General features: G+C 38.8%; 1 protein-coding gene across 17 annotated transcripts in view; it reads right to left on the bottom strand.

Annotated features, from left to right (window-relative positions):
• SYNE1 (spectrin repeat containing nuclear envelope protein 1) overlaps window positions 1-21,168 on the bottom strand; it is a 472,944-nt gene that overhangs the window by 264,353 nt on the left and 187,423 nt on the right. For all 17 annotated transcript variants that reach the window (XM_082633720.1, XM_082633725.1, XM_082633723.1 and 14 more), the window contains 8 exons: window positions 14,484-15,112; window positions 11,646-11,825; window positions 9,524-9,674; window positions 9,045-9,203; window positions 7,651-7,833; window positions 4,362-4,463; window positions 1,619-1,822; window positions 235-442 (listed from right to left, as the gene is read on the bottom strand). In XM_082633720.1, coding sequence (XP_082489846.1) covers window positions 235-442; window positions 1,619-1,822; window positions 4,362-4,463; window positions 7,651-7,833; window positions 9,045-9,203; window positions 9,524-9,674; window positions 11,646-11,825; window positions 14,484-15,112 — 1,816 coding nt within the window. The remainder of the gene's footprint in view (window positions 1-234; window positions 443-1,618; window positions 1,823-4,361; window positions 4,464-7,650; window positions 7,834-9,044; window positions 9,204-9,523; window positions 9,675-11,645; window positions 11,826-14,483; window positions 15,113-21,168) is intronic.

Genomic DNA, 21,168 nt, shown 5'->3' with positions numbered 1-21,168 from the left:
AGATGAAGTTCAGATTCCTCATGATGGCGGACTCCTACTCTCTTAAGGAGAAAAAGGAAGAATTCCGCATGTGGTAAGAACCCAACCACAACAATTTGATTGCTCAAATCTCACCACACACACAAATTTAAAACGCTACTCTTGTGGAAAGTTTTCTGGCAGTTTCTAGGCAGCATTTGGTTTGGACCGTGTCTTGTAAACAAACTATTCAAGCTAAGACCTGTCAGAGCTCACCATTGAAGTGTTGTTCCAGAGAATCCTGAAGGCTGGCCTGTGCCTTGCAGCAGGACTGGCTCACAGCCTCATGTCTCTTCATCAGCCCCGTCACCGCACTGCCCAGGCTCTCCAGCTCCACTGAATGGTACTTGCGGCACAAGCTATTGAGATTTTCTTGGGTGGAACTGATGTTGCTTTTCTGACTTTGAAGTTCTTTTTGTATTTCCTACAGAATAAAAATATGCCATGAAGGATATTCATCACATTCAAGAGAAATATTCCATATACTCCACTCTGGAATGTTTTTTTGGAAAGTGATGTTGTTGAAATCCACTCAATAATGTATATATGTTTGTTGGACTTTTTTTTTTTTGAATATTTGTGATAGATTTGTGTTGATTCTTTCAGAATTATGCCCAGTTCTCCTTGGGAACAACTGCAAACACTGTTGAGAGGTAGCTATGATTTGGGTTATAGTTTAGGATTTCAAGCAAATTGAAAGGGTCTTTGTGGATTCCAGCCCAGGATCTTGGGTTTAGTTAGTCAATTAGAAGCTATTATATTAATGGAGTCACCCTCCTATGTTCACATCTTCCATGGGCTACTTGGGCTTTGTTTCAGGATCACAGGCCACATCAAAAACACCGGTAGTTAATTTTAAAAGCATATGTCCTTAGTCTCAAGTACAGTAAGAAAATATGCTAAAAGACCACAGAACACATATGTTGCTTTCTCAACCATTTAAAAAATATATATCCCTTGGGGCTTCCCTGGTGGCGCAGTGGTTGAGAGTCCACCTGCCGATGCAGGGGACACGGGTTGGTGCCCTGGTCTGGGAAGATCCCACATGCTGTGGAGCGGCTGGGCCTGTGAGCCATGGCCGCTGAGCCTGCACGTCCAGAGCCTGTGCTCTGCAATGGGAGAGGCCACAACAGTGAGAGGCCCGTGTACCGCAAAAAAAAAAAAAATATATATATACATATATATATATATATATATATATATCCCTCTCAGGATGAAAGCAGTCATGCTGATCAATAAAAGTAATTAAGTGATGAAAAACTACTAGGCATTCAAGTTTGAAAATGTGTAGAAATTCAAACAGTTCTTCTATAGGCTCCCACCTTTTTATTAAAAAAAACGTAACAAGTACAACCTATGAGTAGGTCCTATAGCAATGCATGCTTTCTGTTTTTAGAATATTTGTCTTTGGTTTCTTACCACCTGCATTCAGTTCTCCATCTGTTATTTGCTTTGCTGTCTCCTATATCATGAATTCGTTGGTTTGGTGTTAACAATGGGTAATTGAGAACAGAGGTTCCATTTTTATTATAGTCACCAAATACAGGAGAATTAATATTAGTATTGAAGTGTAAACACTTAGTGATAGTTTATGACCTACCTTCACTTTTTTCAGTCCTTCACAAGTCTCAGTTTGGGCACAGTTCATCAACGATTCTTCTAGTTTTGTCAGCCAGGTTGCAATGTCATTAATAAATTTCTCCACTTGTGCACTCTGAGAGGTGAACTCTTTCAAGGTTCCTTTTGCCTCTTCAGCAATTTCTTTGGCATGCTCCAGTTTCTGCCTTAAGTCGGCTTCTATAAACTAAACATGAAGTAAGATTTCATTAAAATCTGTGAAGACCAGAGCACTAGTTCAGTAGGATTCCGTTCACGTGCAGCTTAACTGTAAAAATCGCAGAAGCCTAACCATGGATGCTAATTCAACTTTTCTAAGAAGGAAAATCAGTGGGTACAAGTTGCCAAATATCTTAAGCAATGGGAAAATGGAAAGAGTGAGGATTACCGTTAACACTGGACTTCTTAAAGTGGAGGCTTTGACGGAGGTGCCAGGGAATCCACGAGATCCCCTTTCCAAAGCAGAGCTAGACTTACACGGAGTAACCAAGCTGGGCACCAAAAACCTGCTCTTCATTCTCCCTGGAAATACACATTTTTCGCCCTGAAGTAGTCGCTACTTTGAACAAACACCACTTGGGGATTTTATAATGGAGCAATGCCATTTTTGTCTCCTATTTAAAATATTCAGTGAGGCTATTTCTCTTCTCCCTGGGTGATTGATTTGGGGAGGGCCCTGGACTCCTCTAGCCCCATGCATAATAATAAAAGGACTTATAATCCTGATCAACTGCAAAGCAGTTTCAATTCCTCAGTTAGAACTTCTAGTCCCATTGAATAATCAAAACTTTGAACTGAAAGCTAAGATGTTTTTTCCTATCCTCAGCTCAGACCAGCTGCAAACAGGAAACCTCCAGTGGAGAAAGAGGCCAAGTGCCTTTTTTGGTCTTTCTTCACATTCTTTCTACTCCCTGACTTTGTGTACAGCCTCTGACCCCTGCAGGCTTGGACAGGCAGGAGGTGGGTGACAACTGCTGGGCGCTGGCATCTCTGCTCTCCGGGCCGGGTGACAGTTTACACTCACTTCCCTCACAGGCCTCGTGTGTGGGGTTTTCTGAGACTTCCCTCACTGCTGCCACCTCCCGCTGACGTCCCCTAGATGCAGGCGATACAGTCCTGTCTGGCTCTTCACTTTCTCCTTGTGCAGCCTGTGGGTATCTCTTTAACTCCTAGCGGCCAAGGCCTGTTCCTCCCCCAGAAAGCCTTCTTAGGTACCCTGAGATGCACACAGGTAATGGTCTCCTCCTCCTTTCCTTTCATAATTCATTTCTGGGGTTTCCCTGGTGGCGCAGTGGTTGGGAGTCTGCCTGCCGATGCAGGGGACATGGGTTCGTGTCCCAGTCCGGGAAGATCCCACATGCCATGGAGCGGCTGGGCCCGTGAGCCATGGCCGCTGAGCCTGCGCGTCCGGAGCCTGTGCTCCACAACGGGAGAGGCCACAACAGTGAGAGGCCTGTGTACCGCAAAAAAAAAAAAAAAAGAAACATAATTCATTTCTGGGCCTGAGGTCACATGCTGGTATTTCATCCCAGATGCGTCTGGGATGCAGGCCACTCAAAACAATCATTTCTCCTTTGGCAAATACATCAGCAGTCAGCCAGCCTGTCTCTCACACTTAAGGTCTTACGTGGTGGGAGTTAGACACTAGACTCCTGTGTCTGCCAACTGCAGGGGGCATATGCCATGCTCTCTAGATGGTACTGTCAAAATCCTTCTCATTTTGAGGTAAGATGCAGGCACCCCCATACTTCCTCCCTGAGTATAGGTAGGGGTGTGTGTGTAAGAGAGAAACCAGAGAACAACAGAAGCTCTCTCTCAAAACCCTGCCTCCATCTTCACTCTGGCAAAGTCCAACTGTTACCCGTTTATGCCCCTGATATGTACAAGCTCTCCTTTTCAGTTCTGTGGATGATCAGCATCCCTTCTGCCTATTCTTGCTTCAGGTGAAATTTCTAACCTTCTGGTACAAGTATATCATCCACCAATGATACTAACTGATAGATACACAGCCTTGGGTCAGAGGAAAAGTATAGGTGAACAAACAAAATTGACTTGTCAGCAAGAAACAGTAGATAAAGGAGAAATAGGAAGAGAGAAAATGAAGGCAGCAACAAATAGAGAGCTTAATAATGAGTTAGAATCCTTGGCCCCAAGCCCGGTGCTGGCTGCTCCCAGGCTCCCTCACTGAAGCAGCCCAGTTTGCCTGGTCAGAACTGGTCTGCCTGGCCTGTCTCCTGGTACCTGTGGACGTGCGCCATCTAAAGGGCCTTGAAGGGGGATTTGTGACTGTGATCGCTCAAACGCCATTATTCAGTAAATGGATTAGAAAAATGTCAATAAGAATATCAGTATTCATAAATGTGGTTTCTGTTTCTGTGTAGGCTTAAAATGGTCCATGAGGCAAGTTGGATGCTACCACTTCCAAAATTTAGTAAGGAAAAAAGGAACTAATCTTATTATAATATTTGAGTTGGAAATATGCTATTAATACTAGCACAAGGAATTCTAAAAATGTTAATATTTTAACCCCCATATCTGATAACATCTATGTGCTTGCTTGGAATTATGACAATGATAACAATAAGAATATACATGCACATATACATAAACATATACTTTGTAAATAAATACTTAAAGTGTGTGTGTATATATATGTGGACATATATATACACTTTTTTGAGAATGTATAGTATATAGAGTTATTACAAACTTGACTGAGTGCTTACCTGAAGGTCTGGTGGTGTTTCTGGATTTTTAGTTAATTCTTTAAGATCATCAACTTTGGAATGAAGTTCTTCTAATCTCAATGCTCTCTTTTTAACTTCAGACTGCAAAATAAAAGACAAAGGGGAAAAACATAACTAATCAAAACACTGACGTGTTATACTTGGCATTTAATAATTTCAAGCATTAACTCTGTCAAAAAGCCCCAACTTTAACCCAGGGTAAAAAAAACAAAACAAAAACCAAAAAACTAAAACCAAAACTCTGCTTCATTTTCTGAGGACTCTCATTATTTGTGAACGTGGAAAAATGTCACCATTAACTTTCACTGGGAATGTGAGGGAGTAGGCAGAACTTTCTTTCTTCTCTTTTATGGGAAAAAAATGCTCCCGGAAAAAATTAAACATTAACCGAAAGTCTTGAGTCAGCGGGGATTTTCAACAGACTAACTGTCATTTATTTATTAGCATTAATATCATTGGCTACTATGGCAGCATTAAAGTCTTGAGAAAGTATTTCAAAACAAATACACATCAGGAGTGCCTCTTAATTACTGTAGACTATATGTAATATAGAAGAAATATTTCAAATAGAAATTTAAAGGGTAGTTAAATAGAAACAGGTCAATTAGGAAATTGACATCTAACATTTTGACTTTTGTCTTCTTTTTTTTTTTTTTTTTTTTTGGCACCAACACTAACACAAAAGGAGAAGAAAGAATAATCAAAGAATCATTATGGAACAAATTAGATGCTTGGAAACGTCATTAGTTATCTGGGCCCATGAAGGAACTTTTTTTTTTTAACATCTTTATTGGAATACAATTGCTTTACAATGGTGTGTTAGTTGCTGCTGTATAACAAAGTGAATCTGCTACACATATACACATACCCCATATCCCCTCCCTCTTCTGTCTCCCTCCCACCCTCCCTATCCCACCCCTCCAGGTGGTCACAGAGCACCGAGCTGATCTCCCTGTGCTCTGCGGCTGCTCCACGAAGGAACATTTTAATAAAGTTTCCCTCTCAACTTAAATGTGGTATTTTGGTGCTTTGTAGACACTAACAAACCTCCTGATGCCTTCAATCTAGAAAGTGATTTACTTGCCCAGTAAGAATTAATGAATTGCCTGCCAGGCCCATTGGCCTTCCCCAGAAGCAGCCTGGGAAATTAAGGCATCACCCCTATGCACCTAAACTTCATTTCCTGCACTGCAGCAGCCACGGCACTGTTGGGCACCAGGCTGAATCCAGCTCACTGATTTTATTAGCTGGTGCATCACAGAGCATAGCATAAAAAAACCATCTCTGGGCTTCCCTGGTGGCAGAGTGGTTGAGAGTCCACCTGCCGATGCAGGGGACACAGGTTTGTGCCCCAGTCTGGGAAGATCCCACATGCCGCGGAGCAACTGGGCCCGTGAGCCATGGCCGCTGAGCCTGCGCGTCCGGAGCCTGTGCTCCGCAACAGGAGAGGCCACAGCACTGAGAGGCCTGCATACCGCAAAAAAAAAAAAAAAAAAAAAAAAAACAGCTCTGTGAGTGAGTGAACCTGGACATAATGAATGTGACTGAGGCCCACTGGCTCCCTGGATCCCAGAGGTCAGTAGTAGGAGTATCCTCCAGGCTGGTTGAACACCTGGCCCTGATCTGTAGCATTTACCACCCTTTTGAGCTACAGCATGATGTCACAGAACATGGAGTTGGAAGCACCATTCAGGTGTACACGTTCTATCGTATTTCCATCATATGGATATAATGTGTCAATAACTCAAGAGCCAGATAACAGTAATTGTCAAATAATAATTAGGAAGTGATAAGTTTGGGGAATTCATTATTTTCATTTTTAATACAAATTAATGGTACAGTTATTTACAATTTAATTTTTAATAATTTTTAATAATGGTTGTGTTTATCACTGGCTCACAAAATTCCTGAAAACGTTGTGACTTTTGTGAGCTGGTACAAGCTGTACTCCAGTACACACCACTGTTTGAGCTGTTATGTTAATTTAACATCAAAGGTAGCAACTAAAGAGACTGTGGGATCCCTCTCCTGACTGTACTTTTGGTCTGGATAATTCCCTCTACTTATGTTTGCTCTTAGAAATAGGAACAACCTATAGGATGTTCTTTGGGTAAATACAGCTGATAACTTAGGCAATACAGATGATTCAACAACATTTTATTCAGACTGCATTCTTTCATGTGTCTGTCATGTCCCATATGTGTGCCAGACCCAGCACTGGGCCTTGGAGCACAGAATGTGAACAGTCTCTTCCCCCACCAAGGGCACAGTCAGTCCCCTGCTTTGTGAAACAGGTTACCTCTGGGCACTCTATTTCCCCTTACCCTACTTCATTTTTCATCATAGCCCAGTTACCGCTTGACATTTTACATATGATATATATTGTAATGTAAATAATGTAAATATCATAAGGGTAGTGACTTTGTCTGTTTTACTATTAAATTCTCAGTGCCCAAAACAGTGCCTGCCACATTTTAGGTGCTCATTGGGAATCTGATGAGCAGATGAATAAATGAATGCAAGAAATGGGAGTTTAAAAGAGGAATTTAAAATAAATTGGCCACTAAAAGCCCACTTTCCGTGGAAATCTGTGACCCTCCAATCTCCAGTTTTCTTCCACTTCTACAAAGGCAGTGGAAGAATCCAGCACCTAACTTAAGTGTTTAGGACCCATGGTAAGTACTCAGTAAACATTTTGTTTGAATGAAGAAAAAGTAGATACTAAATATCATTAGATTACAAACATTTTCAATTTGGTTTTCCGATAGGAAGGTGCCATAATCTCAGATGAATGGGACAAATTGTAGATTTTATGAATCTTTACTTTTCTACTAATACTTTAAGAGCCCCAACTAAGAAATGATAAGAATGCAAAAAAGAAAACATCCCTCTTATCCATAGCCTAATCAACTTTCAAGTAAACAGCAAAAGACAGTAAAGAGTTTTATTACACTTATTATGTATCTTGAAAGGAAGAATGGACTTTACTTTTTTTTTCCAGTGGTTTGTTTTCTTTCTTTCCTTTTTTTAAATTGAAGTATAGTTGATTTATAACATTGTGTTAGTTTCAAGTGTACAGCAAAGTGATTCTGTTATACACAAATATATATCTATTTTTTTCCAGATTCTTTTCCCTTATAGGTTATTACAGAATATTGAGTATAGTATGTGTCTTGAAAGGAAGAATAAGCTTTAAAAAAAAGACAATTTTTTATACTCTGGTCAATGATATACCACAAACTCACATATGAAGGTAAAGGCATTTTACCTCAAATTCTTTCAGGAATTCTTCTGCTTTGAGGCTGTTATTCAGGTTGCTGATGCTTTTGGTCAGCTGTGGAACAGAATTGTTTGCCCATCCGTCGATCTCATCTTTACTTGTAAGTACATCATCCCAAATGGACAGGCCTACTCTCAGCCTGTCCATGTTTTCCTCAATTTGCTCTGATATCTGGGATAGAAAAGAGAGACCATATCATTAAATCTGAGGCTTTCATATGCTCTTTGCCCACCAAAGTATTAAATATGTCAATGCTTCCTTCATATTCTGACTGAAAAACAAAGTTTTACAAAAATTATTATAATCTAATTAGTGTTCCTGGCTCAAGTAAATGCTAACCATTACATTTCAATGCACATTACAAGTATTTCTGTCATTAGGAGAGTTGATTGAATTTTGATTTTCATCTGTAAATTGGAAAACAATAACAGGTCTATTGCAGTCTACTATAATATAATTCACTCTAAGGTTTAATTTTACAGGATAGGAGTCTAGCTAGGGCAGTACTGTATTTATTTTTGAAAATGACACAATAAGCCCTTTTATTTGTAATGCTGAGATATAAAAATGTGCATAATTAGACTTGCACATATTTATAGAATAAGTAAATGCACAGAACAACCTACTCTGCATGGTTAAAGTATTATTAGTATTACTGTTTAACAATCTTCCCATAATAAGAATACCATTTTAAAAGTGGAGGCAGATAAGGTTTTCTGAAGTCCCCAAATTATTTGATTATAATATGCAAACATCAATATCTAACTTCAGTAATTTAGCTTAAGTAAGGGAATCCACTGTAGGTTAAACTTCTGAACCTAAATATTGATAATAGGGGAGCGACAGAATCACAGGAATTATGAGCTGGAAAACAACGTAAAATATGTATGGATTGAGATGTAGAGTTCCAGAGAGATGGAGTGACTTGTTGTATGGGCACATAGCTAGCAAATGACAGAGCAAGAACTAAAAGCCAAGGATGTAAACTGCAAGTCCAATGCTTTTCAATGCACAATTATAGTCTTATTACTTTAAATTATTATCCATTATTGTTTAATATTCTGGAAGATGTTTATAAATTATTCTCCTATTTTATCCATGATCTCAAGGTTTGGAAAAGAAAAACATTTAGAGTTATAAATATGTTATGACTGAAGCTATCAAATGAAATTCTAGATAATCTGCCAATTTAACAAAATAAAGCAAATAATTTTTAACTATTTCTAAATTGTATGTGAACACTATTTTTTTAGAGTATCATTTTGAATTTAGCATTAAAAGTTAAAAAAGGAAGTCACATTCCTGAATAATCCTTGCCCAAAAATGTGACTGAGAAATGTGAATATATAAACTATTCATAGAATCCCAGGTGATGAGCTTACATCCAGCCATTTGTCCACAGTGCTTTCCATGTCTGTTTTCACCAAGATGAAATCACCACTGTGAATTTTTTTCAGCTCAGACAACAACTGTTTTCCTTTACTGGTAAAATCATCCAATTCTTTCTGTTTATTACACATTTCATTCTTGGCAGTTGCATGCTATGGACATAAATGTTTCCTTAATTAATAAAACAACCAAAGATATGTCAAGAATTTATAACCATTTGCCTCTAAGAAATTTAATTCATGGTTGACCTTATGCAGAAACCACTGGTAATAATGAACTATACAGATATATATAATTTTCTCAAATTGCTAGAATCCCAGAATATAAGCATTCCTAAAAAAAAAGGTTGAGCTTGTCAGCATGAATTAGCTGTACCTAAATATACTGACAGGAGTTTTATAGAGAATGCATTATGAGTAAAAACAAATCTACTAACAAAGTCTAATAAAATAAATACATCTTGTATTATTACCTTTGATAAAGCCCACTTAAGGTCCTCCTGATCTTTTACAGTAGTTCTGGTTACAATCACATTGTTGGCATTTTCTAGGACTTTAGTTACAGCTGACTTCAAATTCTGATACTCTCTCATTAAGTCAATAAGTCCACAGCATAGACCCTGGCTGTAATGATTAAGAAAATACATCATTTATTGTCACATATCAGAATAGGGAAGAGTTCCCCCATGGTTGGACCTGATACATAACTACATAAGTGTACTCTGATAAATGCTGGAATCAAGGGAAAACCTATTTCCACCTACTGATGTCAAAAGCATTCTGGCAAATCTGACTTAACCCTAATGTCCAAAATGTTCTCCATGAATGAAGAATCCACCTAGTCATTAAAACAAAATCTGTTAAATTTTTTAAAAAATTATCTGTGATTTAATTACTTCATAGTATGTGAGTTGAGGGGAAGGAGACCCACTCCTCCCCAAAAAACCCCAAAACCAAACCAAACAAAAACTACTGCTCAATAATTAAAGTACAGGGACTTCCCTGGTGGTGCAGTGATTAAGAATCTGCCTGCCAATGCAGGGGACACGGGTTCGAGCCCTGGTCCGAGAAGATCCCACATGCTGCGGAATAACTAAGCCCACAAGCCACAACTACTGAGCCCATGTGCCACGACTATTGAAGCCCACGTGCCACAACTACTGAAGCCCACGCACCTAGAGCCTGTGCTCCGCAACAGGAGAAGCCACTGCAATGAGAAGCCCGCGCACCACAGCGAAGGATAGCCCCTGCTCACCACAACTAGAGAAAGCCCGCGCACAGCAACAAAGACCCAATGCAGCCAAAAATAAATAAATAAATTTATTTTTTAAAAAAATTAAAGTACATATGAGATTTTCTTTTCCATTTTAAGAACACAAATTTTCATTAAATATGAATCCCCCAAGAATTGTCAAAATATAAGATAGTTTTTGTTCATAAGAGTAAAATGCTTTTGAGCAAACAATTCTTCATCCAGGAATTTTTCAAAAGAAAGAGGTGTGCACTAAGATTTGGGTAAAATTATATCCTTCACACCATTATTTGTAATAGGGGGAAACTTAGAAATAACCCAAATAGGCCAATAAGTGAGTACATTGTGATACATTCTTATGATTGAATACTGTGCAACCTATAACAAATCACAATTTAGGAGAATATTTAATAACATGGAATAAGTTTGTGCAATATGGTTAATTTTTAAAAGCCTATGTTAATAGTCTACAGTATATAATAAAAAGCTTATATATACATAAAAAATTAAATATGAATGTTACAGATGCTTTATTTGTAGTCGCCCAAACTGGAAAGATCCCAAATATCCATCAGTTGGTGAATGGATCAACTGTGGTACACCTAGTAAGTGGAATGTCATTCAGCTATAAAACTAGATTGGACTCTGTGGATACATATCACAATGTGCATTGAGCTAAGTAAAAGGAAGTATTTAACCAAGTGTAGTAAAAACTTATGTATACACCAAAAAATGAACATGAGTGTTTAGATATGCTTTATTTACAATTGTCCAGACCAGAAAGAATCCATTTATGTGTGATTCTGAAAAAGATGATACTACAGAGACAGAAAAATGATCAATGGTTGCCAGGGATTGGGAGTGGGGGGGGGGTTGATGACAATGAGACATAAGGGAATTTTTTCAGATGGTAGAACTGTTACTGTGAAATTTGATAGTTGTGATATTTACACAACTGCATGAGTTTGTTAAACTTCTACAGTTTAAGGGTATACATTTAAAAGGGTGAATTTTACCATATGTAAAACATACCTCAAATACAAACAAATATAACAAAATGAAAAAGAAAATCAGGGGTTAAGACTCTCCTGGTGGCACTTTGTAACTGTTGACAACTCTGGATTTTAAGCATAAAATTTTGTATGTAATTGTTATCTCAAGACAACTTCCTCAACAAAGTTCTGTAGGACTAAATTTTTAATGTTACTAAATAGACAGAGAATACCTAAGTTGGCAAAAGATATTAAACTCTTGATCACACCAACGCAAATCAACAGGCAATGGCCCAATGTCATAAATTAAGTAGAAAGTTAAAAACAAAAACTGAGAAGTTTTTTACTTACTTTTCATGAATTAGTTTTTTGGTGTCATCCCAAGTAACCTCTAAGCGGTTTATCTCCTTGTCGACTTCAGGTGCAAAGACTACGTCTTTCTGAGCAATTTGCTTAGCTTTGTCTTTCAACCAACATAGTTCATGCTCATGAGAATTCAATTCATCTTCTAACTGATTGAAAACTCTCAACCTGCAAGTTAAAATGTTATTTTATCATTAATTTACTAAAGGTAGTGAACTAGTGTTTCCTTTCCATAAAGCATGCATATTGGTAGCTAGAAAAGCTTTTAACACAGCAATTAATGTATATCAATGGATAAAGATGTTTTTAAAGTTAACTTTGCATAATTTAGACGGTACCTTAGAAAACATTTTAAGTCATTCTTACTATTCACCTTCAAACTGCTATTAAGTTTGTATTATCTTTCTATTTTGCTTTGGTGGTATAAGAATTTTGACCAGGGCCGATATTGGAGGTAAAGTAGGTGAGTACTTATTGAAAGGTCATTGGTAAGAAATTCTTCTGGGGACTTCCCTGGTGGCAAAGTGGTTAAGAATCTGCTTGCCAATGCAGGGGACATGGGTTCAAGCCCTGGTCTGGGAAGATCCCACATGCCACGGAGCAACTAAGCCCGTGCACCACAACTACTGAGCCTGCGCTCTAGAACCCACGAACCACAACTACTGAAGCCCGCGTGCCTAGAGCCCGTGCTCCGCAACAAGATAAGCCACCGCAATGAGAAGCCCGCGCACCACCACGAAGAGTAGCCCCCACTCCCCGAAACCAGAGAAAACCCGCACACAGCAACGAAGACCCAACACAGCCCAAAATAAAAATAAATAGAAAAGAAATTAAAAAAATAAAAGAAATTCTTCTGTGCCATGAAGTTCGACTCATTAATAGTAATATTTAAAAATAAAACTTTACCTACTTTTTGAACAGATTACCACTGGAAAATGGGCATGGGTTTTTTGGGTCCTTAATAGATTAATATTTGAGTATTTGTAAAAAAAGTGGTCACAGAGAGGCAGCCACTGACTCTTTTAGTTCTTGCATTTGGGTATAGTGCTGACTATATGCATTATCCCATTTAATTCCCAAAGCAAAGCAGCTAGGAGCAGGCATTATCAAAATATCTCCATTTTATAAGAAGAGAGGTGCTTTGCTCAAGGTCACCCAGTAACACATGAGTATGGTATGACTGGGATTTAATGATCAATCGATTCCAGGCAACATTTTCCGTAGCCTCTGTGCAACCTTGGTGAGTTTAGTGCTGTGGGTACTGACGTGGCTCTTGAGCCCAACCCAGGTCTCCTCCAGCAATTTTAGGATCTCCTGGTCTGCTAGAACCCAACCTGCGAGGAAGGGCCGTGCAGCACCAACCCTACCCCTCATTTCCTGGCTGAGCCATTTGCTCCTTGGCCACACTTCGCTCATCCTTCCACCCTTACTCTGGAGGCCATTTTTCCTTCCCAAATTTTATTCCCTTTTGTAAATTTATTGCTAAGCTAGTCAAATAGCTTATTGCCCATGAGGCATACAACCTCAGGAGTCATTATCACCTAACCAAAGCCTTAGCTTGATGTTTGATTCTGGTTAAAAGGAAGCAAATGGCAATGACTGTGGCAGGGTCAATATAATCTTTATCAATTACGGGAGCCTTAGCATGAACGCATTTCTGTTGTTTCTTTGCCCCCTGAAAAATGCAAGAGAAAGTGATGCTGAGAAGATGAGTGGGGAGAAGTTCTACTGAGAAGGAAAAAGAAGGTTGAAAAGACCGCTATAGTAAAAAATTACTTCTCAAATTTACTGCACAAAAATAACTTTGACCCCCTAGCTTCTCTGTTAATCTCACCTGACAAAACCCCGACTTTGCTTAAACCCACTTCTCTGCATTCTCCACACCTCTAAGCAAACAGGTAAAAGTAGTGGGGGAGAACCACTTTGCCAGGCTGTTTGGTTCCACTTCAAGTGAATGAATACAAATCTCAAATGGCAGCTTATCACTTACCAAGCACCAGAGGCTTCATTCCCATTTTTCCCTACGTTTTCTCCCCACAACTTCTTGTCACTCACTCTCAACTGAGGACCTCACTCCAGTCCTTTCTGAGAGGCTAGAAGCCACCGGGAAAAATTACCTCATATTTTATCACCAGAAATACAAATCTACTTCACTTTCTTTCTCCTCTGCCTTTCATTCTTGCTACAGAAGACGAGTCCCTTCTTCTATCAGTTAAAAATTGCTTTAAAATAGATGATATGATCAATATACTCTATGGTAAATAGAGTGGCTTATATATACGTCTTAGGAAGGTCCTTAAGGAAAACAAGGAAATTTTAGTACTTCTTAAGTGTTAAAATAGTCACTCGGGGCTTCCCTGGTGGTGCAGTGGTTGGGAGTCCGCCTGCCGATGCAGGGGACACGGGTTCGTGCCCCGGTCCGGGAAGACCCCACATGCCATGGAGCGGCTGGGCCCGTGAGCCATGGCCACTGGGCCTGCGCGTCCAGAGCCTGTGCTCCGCAATGGGAGAGGCCACAGCAGTGAGAGGCCCGTGTGCCGCAAAAATATATATATATATATATATATATAGTCACTAATTTTATCCTCAAAATATTTTTTTTTGGCCACGAGGCATGCGAGATTTCAGTTCCCCGACCAGGGATCGAACCCATGCCCCTGCAGTGGAAGTACAGAGTCCTAATCACTGGACCTCCAGGGAAGTCCCCTCAAAATATTTTTTAAATAAGTAGCTAAATCCGGTACTATTATAGTTTTGCACAAGAGTTCATTCCAGACCAAAGAAAAAGTACACGAGACAACCGGCTTCTACGCAACTTCCATTCACCTCTGTTGAAGCGCTTGGCGGGTTAGTTCTTTCAGCCGCTCTCTGTCAGTCCTTTCTTCGATGTCCTCGATGCTTTTCAGCAACTCCTCTTTCTGCTCTTGGAAGGCTTTCTTCAATACCGCCAGGGCGTCTGCCTCACTCTGCTTGGTTCCCAGAAGGTTCTGGATCCTCTCTAATTCAGAGCAGAGATGATCAGCTGTAGTTCTGCAGGAAGTCCTCTGCTCAGAACTTCCACTTTTGAGATGGTATTGGGCTTTGGTAAGCAGGCCATCAAGACTGATAGCAGCAGCTTCTAATGTTTTCACGTCTCGGATAGCATCCTGGAGGTCCCTTTCTAGTAAGTCAGACTGTTTCTTATTCATACTGTGGGTTGCTTCCACTGTTTGCCTCAGCCGCCGGAGAACCCCTGACAGAGAGGCATGGCCCTGCAGGAATTCGGCCAAGTGGGAGAGGGCAAGCTGCCGCCTCTCCACGACCTGGCTGGCCTCCTCAAACAGCTGGTAGCAGTCCTCCGCTTTGCCCTGGAGGAGGTGAAGGTCCTCAGCACGGCCCAGAGCACCCAGCTTCACTAGGTGACCCTGCAGACTCTGCAATTCTCCCTTTTTGCTCTCTACTTCTGCTGCATGGTCCTGGAAGAGGAGAGAGTTAGTTATTGCTTCCCCAGATACACTGTTTTACCGACACAGATACCGTCAGGATTTGGGATGTCAAGATACATTTTAAATGCAATGGACGGCATAAAGGTCAACTATGGCAAATCTTGCAGAAACATTTTTTAAATTTCTTTTGTTTTGCTTTGTTTATCTACGCATTTCACATAAAGCATAACTCTCATTTGGAACTAAATCATTCCATGGAAAATAATTTCTTTGTGGATAGAAAGTTAAAAGAAATTATAGATATATATAATTATATACATATGGGTGTATACATACATCATACATATATATGTATATATCTTTTAAAATCTTCCAAATATTCAATTTCTTTTAACTATACATATGCCTACAATATAACTAAAATATATATAGAATTAGTTCTATTTTAGAATTAATTTTAACTTAGAATTAATATATGGAATTAGCTCTATTACATATAATGCATGTTATATATTTACATTGTAAATATTATAATAATATATTTATATACAAATTATAGTATTTATATATTAGAGCTAAGCTCTATTATAGATAATACATATATTTATATTTTACATATTATAATACTTTATTTATATACAAATTACAGTATTTATGTATATATTAGAGCTTTTTTTTTTCTGTGGTATGTGGGCCTCTCACTGTTGTGTCCTCTCCCGTTGCGGAGCACAGGCTCCAGACGCACAGGCTCAGCAGCACAGGCCCAGCCGCTCCACAGCATGTGGGATCCTCCCGAACCGGGGCACGAACCCGTGTCCCCTGCATTGGCAGGTGGATTCTCAACCAAGGCGCCACCAGGGAAGCCCTATTAGAGCTAATTTTAACAGTTTGTAGGGAAGGAGTGTAAGCAACAGATGAACATTAACACCTGTTCAGAGGTAGTGAATAAGGCAGGTAGAAACCTGCACAAGTTTTAGCTGCCTTCTTTTTTTTTATTTTTTTAATTTATTTTTTATTTTTTGCTTTATAACAAATTTAATCAGTTATACATATACATATGTTCCCATATCCCCTCCCTTTTGCATCTCCCTCCCACCCTCCCTATCCCACCCCTCCAGGCGGTCACAAAGCACCGAGCTGATCTCCCTGTGCTATGCAGCTGCTTCCCACTAGCTATCTATCTTACGTTTGGTAGTGTATATATGTCCATGCCGCTCTTTCATTTTGTCACAGCTTACCCTGCCCCCTCCCCATATCCTCAAGTCCATTCTCTAGTAGGTCTGTGTCTTTATTCCTGTCTTACCCCTATGTTCTTCATGACATTTTTTTTCTTAAATTCCACATATGTCAGCATACAGTATTTGCCTTTCTCTTTCTGACTTACTTCACTCTGTATGACAGACTCTAGGCCTATCCACCTCATTACAAATAGCTCAATTTCATTTCTTTTTATGGCTGAGTAATATTCCATTGTATATATGTGCCACATCTTCTTTACCCATTCATCTGATGATGGACACTTGGGTTGTTTCCATCTCCGGGCTATTGTAAATAGGGCTGCTATGAACATTTTGGTACATGTCTCTTTTTGAATTATGGTTTTCTCAGGGTATATGCCCAGTAGTGGGATTGCTGGGTCATATGGTAGCTCTATTTGTAGTTTTAAGGAACCTCCATACCGTTCTCCATAGTGGCTGTACCAATTCACATTCCCACCAGCAGTGCAAGAGTGTTCCTTCTTCTCCACACCCTCTCCAGCATTTATTGTTTCTAGATTTTTTGATGATGGCCATTCTGACTGGTGTGAGATGATATCTCATTGTAGTTTTGATTTGCATTTCTCTAATGAGCAAAGATGTTGAGCATCCTTTCATGTGTTTGTTGGCAGTCTGTATATCTTCTGTGGAGAAATGTCTAGGTCTTCTGGCCATTTTTGGATTGGGTTGTTTGTTGTTTTGTTATTGAGCTGCATGAGCTGCTTATAAATTTTGGAGATTAATCCTTTGTCAGTTGCTTCATTTACAAATATTTTCTCCCATTCTGAGGGTTGTCTTTTGGTCTTGTTTATGGTTTCCTTTGCTGTGCAAAAGCTTTTAAGTTTCATTAGGTCCCATGTGTTTATTTTTGTCTTTATTTCCATTTCTCTAGGAGGTGGGTCAAAAAGGATCTTGCTGTGATTTATGTCATAGAGTGTTCTGCCTATGTTTTCCTCTAAGAGTTTGATAGTGTCTGGCCTTACATTTAGGTCTTTAATCCATTTTGAGCTTATTTTTGTGTATGGTGTTAGGGAGTGATCTAATCTCATACTTTTACATGTCCCTATCCAGTTTTCCCAGCACCACTTATTGAAGAGACTGTCCTTTCTCCATTGTACACTCCTGCCTCCTTTATCAAAGATAAGGTGACCATATGTCCGTGGGTTTATCTCTGGGCTTTCTATCCTGTTCCATTGATCTATCTTTCTGTTTTTGTGCCAGTACCATACTGTCTTGATCACTGTAGCTTTGCAGTATAGTCTGAAGTCAGGGAGCCTGATTCCTCCAGCTCCATTTTTCGTTCTCAAGATTGCTTTGGCTATTCGGGGTCTTTTGTGTTTCCATACAAATTGTGAAATTTTTTGCTCTAGTTCTGTGAAAAATGCCAGGGGTAGTTTGATAGGGATTGCATTGAATCTGTAGATTGCTTTGGGTAGTATAGTCATTTTCACAATGTTGATTCTTCCAATCCAAAAACATGGTACATCTCTCCATCTATTTGTATCATCTTTAATTTCTTTCATCAGTGTCTTATAGTTTTCTGCATACAGGTCTTTTGTCTCCTTAGGTAGGTTTATTCCTAGATATTTTATTCTTTTTGTTGCAAAGGTAAATGGGAGTGTTTTCTTGATTTCACTTTCAGATTTTTCATCATTAGTATATAGGAATGCCAGAGATTTCTGTGCATTAATTTTGTATCCTGCAACTTTACCAAATTCATTGATTAGCTCTATTAGTTTTCTGGTAGCATCTTTAGGATTCTCTATGTATAGTATCATGTCATCTGCAAACAGTGACAGCTTTACTTCTTCTTTTCCAATTTGGATTCCTTTTATTTCCTTTTCTTCTCTGATTGCTGTGGCTAAAACTTCCAAAACTAGGTTGAATAAGAGTGGTGAGAGTGGGCAACCTTGTCTTGTTCCTGATCTTAGTGGAAATGGTTTCAGTTTTTCACCATTGAGGACGATGCTGGCTGTGGGTTTGTCATATATGGCCTTTATTATGTTGAGGAAAGTTCCCTCTATGCCTACTTTCTGCAGGGTTTTTATCATAAATGGGTGTTGAATTTTGTCGAAAGCTTTCTCTGCATCTATTGAGATGATCATATGGTTTTTCTCCTTCAATTTGTTAATATGGTGTATCACGTTGATTGATTTGTGTATATTGAAGAATCCTTGCATTCCTGGAATAAACTCCACTTGATCATAGTGTATGATCCTTTTAATGTGCTGTTGGATTCTGTTTGCTAGTATTTTGTTGAGGATTTTTGCATCTATGTTCATCAGTGATATTGGCCGGTAGTTTTCTTTCTTTGTGACATCCTTGTCTGGTTTTGGTATCAAGGTGATGGTGGCCTCGTAGAATGAGTTTGGGAGTGTTCCTCCCTCTGCTATATTTTGGAAGAGTTTGAGAAGGATAGGTGTTAGCTCTTCTCTAAATGCTTGATAGAATTCACCTGTGAAGCCATCTGGTCCTGGGCTTTTGTTTGTTGGAAGATTTTTTATCACAGTTTCAATTTCAGTGCTTGTGATTGGTCTGTTCATATTTTCTATTTCTTCCTGATTCAGTCTTGGCAGGTTGTGCATTTCTAAGAATTTGTCCATTTCTTCCAGGTTGTCCATTTTACTGGCATAGAGTTGCTTGTAGTAATCTCTCATGATCTTTTGTATTTCTGCAGTGTCAGTTGTTACTTCTCCTTTTTCATTTCTAATTCTATTGATTTGAGTCTTCTCCCTTTTTTTCTTGATGAGTCTGGCTAATGGTTTATCAATTTTGTTCATCTTCTCAAAGAACCAGCTTTTAGTTTTAGTGATCTTTGCTATCGTTTCCTTCATTTCTTTTTCATTTATTTCTGATCTGAGTTTTATGATTTCTTTCCTTCTGCTAACCTTGGGATGTTTTTGTTCTTCTTTCTCTAATTGCTTTAGGTGCAAGGTTAGGTTGTTTATTCGAGATGTTTCCTGTTTCTTAAGGTGGGATTGTATTGCTATAAACTTCCCTCTTAGAACTGCTTTTGCTGCATCCCATAGGTTTTGGGTCGTCGTGTCTCCATTGTCATTTGTTTCTAGGTATTTTTTAATTTCCCCTTTGATTTCTTCAGTGATCACTTTGTTATTAGGTAGTGTATTGTTTAGCCTCCATGTGTTTGTATTTTTTACAGCTCTTTTCCTGTAATTGATATCTAGTCTCATAGCATTGTGGTCGGAAAAGATACTTGATACAATTTCAATTTTCTTAAATTTACCAAGGCTTGATTTGTGACCCAAAATATGATCTATCCTGGAGAATGTTCCATGAGCACTTGAGAAAAATGTGTATTCTGTTGTTTTTGGATGGAATGTCCTATAAATATCAATTAAGTCCATCTTGTTTAATGTATCATTTAAAGCTTGTGTTTCCTTATTTATTTTCATTTTGGATGATCTGTCCACTGGTGAAAGTGGGGTGTTAAAGTCCCCTACTATGATTGTGTTACTGTTGATTTCTCCTTTTATGGCTGTTAGTATTTGCCTTATGTATTGAGGTGCTCCTATGTTGGGTGCATAAATATTTACAATTGTTATATCTTCTTCTTGGATCGATCCCTTGATCATTATGTAGTGTCCTTCTTTGTCTCTTCTAGTAGTCTTTATTTTAAAGTCTATTTTGTCTGATATGAGAATTGCTACTCCAGCTTTCTTTTGGTTTCCATTTGCATGGAATATCTTTTTCCATCCCCTTACTTTCAGTCTGTATGTGTCTCTAGGTCTGAAGTGGGTCTCTTGTCGACAGCATATATATGGGTCTTGTTTTTGTATCCATTCAGCCAATCTGTGTCTTTTGGTGGGAGCATTTAGTCCATTTACATTTAAGGTAATTATCGATATGTATGTTCCTATTCCCATTTTCTTAATTGGTTTGGGTTTGTTATTGTAGGTCTTTTCCTTCTGTTGTGTTTCTTGCCTAGAGAAGTTCCTTTAGCATTTGTTGTAAAGCTGGTTTGGTGGTGCTGAACTCTCTCAGCTTTTGCTTGTCTGTAAACGTTTTAATTTCTCCATCAAATCTGAATGAGATTCTTGCTGTGTAGAGTAATCTTGGTTGCAGGTTTTTCTCCTTCATCACTTTAATTATGTCCTGCCACTCCCTTCTGGCTTGTAGAGTTTCTGCTGAGAGATCAGCTGTTATCCTGATGGGGATTCCCTTGTGTGTTATTTGTTGTTTTTGCCTTGCCGCTTTTAATATGATTTCTTTGTGTTTAATTTTTGACAGTTTGATTAATATGTGTCTTGGCGTATTTCTCCTTGGATTTATTCTGTATGGGACTCTCTGTGCCTCCTGGACTTGATTAACTATTTCCTTTCCCATATTAGGGAAGTTTTCAACTATAATCTCTTCAAATATTTTCTCAGTCCCTTTCTTTTTCTCTTCTTCTTCTGGAACCCCTATAATTCGAATGTTGGTGCGTTTAATGTTGTCCCAGAGGTCTCTGAGACTGTCCTCTGTTCTTTTCATTCTTTTTTCTTTATTTTGCTCTGCAGCAGTTATTTCCACTATTTTATCTTTCACCTCACTTATCCGTTCTTCTGCCTCAGTTATTCTGCTATTGATCCCATCTAGAGTATTTTTTATTTCATGTATTGTGTTTTTAATCGATGCTTGATTCATCTTTAGTTCTTCTAGGTCCTTGTTAACTGTTTCTTGCATTTTGTCTATTCTATTTCCAAGATTTTGGATCTGGGAAATAGAATCTTGGATCATCTTTACCATCATTATTCTGAATTCTTTTTCAGGTAGACTGCCTATTACCTCTTCATTTGTTAGGTCTGGTGGGTTTTTATCTTGCTCCTTCTC

This window comes from Mesoplodon mirus, assembly GCF_964341445.2.
Source record: "Mesoplodon mirus genome assembly, chromosome: 10".
Classification (NCBI taxonomy): domain Eukaryota; kingdom Metazoa; phylum Chordata; class Mammalia; order Artiodactyla; family Ziphiidae; genus Mesoplodon; species Mesoplodon mirus.
This window is presented reverse-complemented; position numbering and strand designations above follow the sequence as displayed.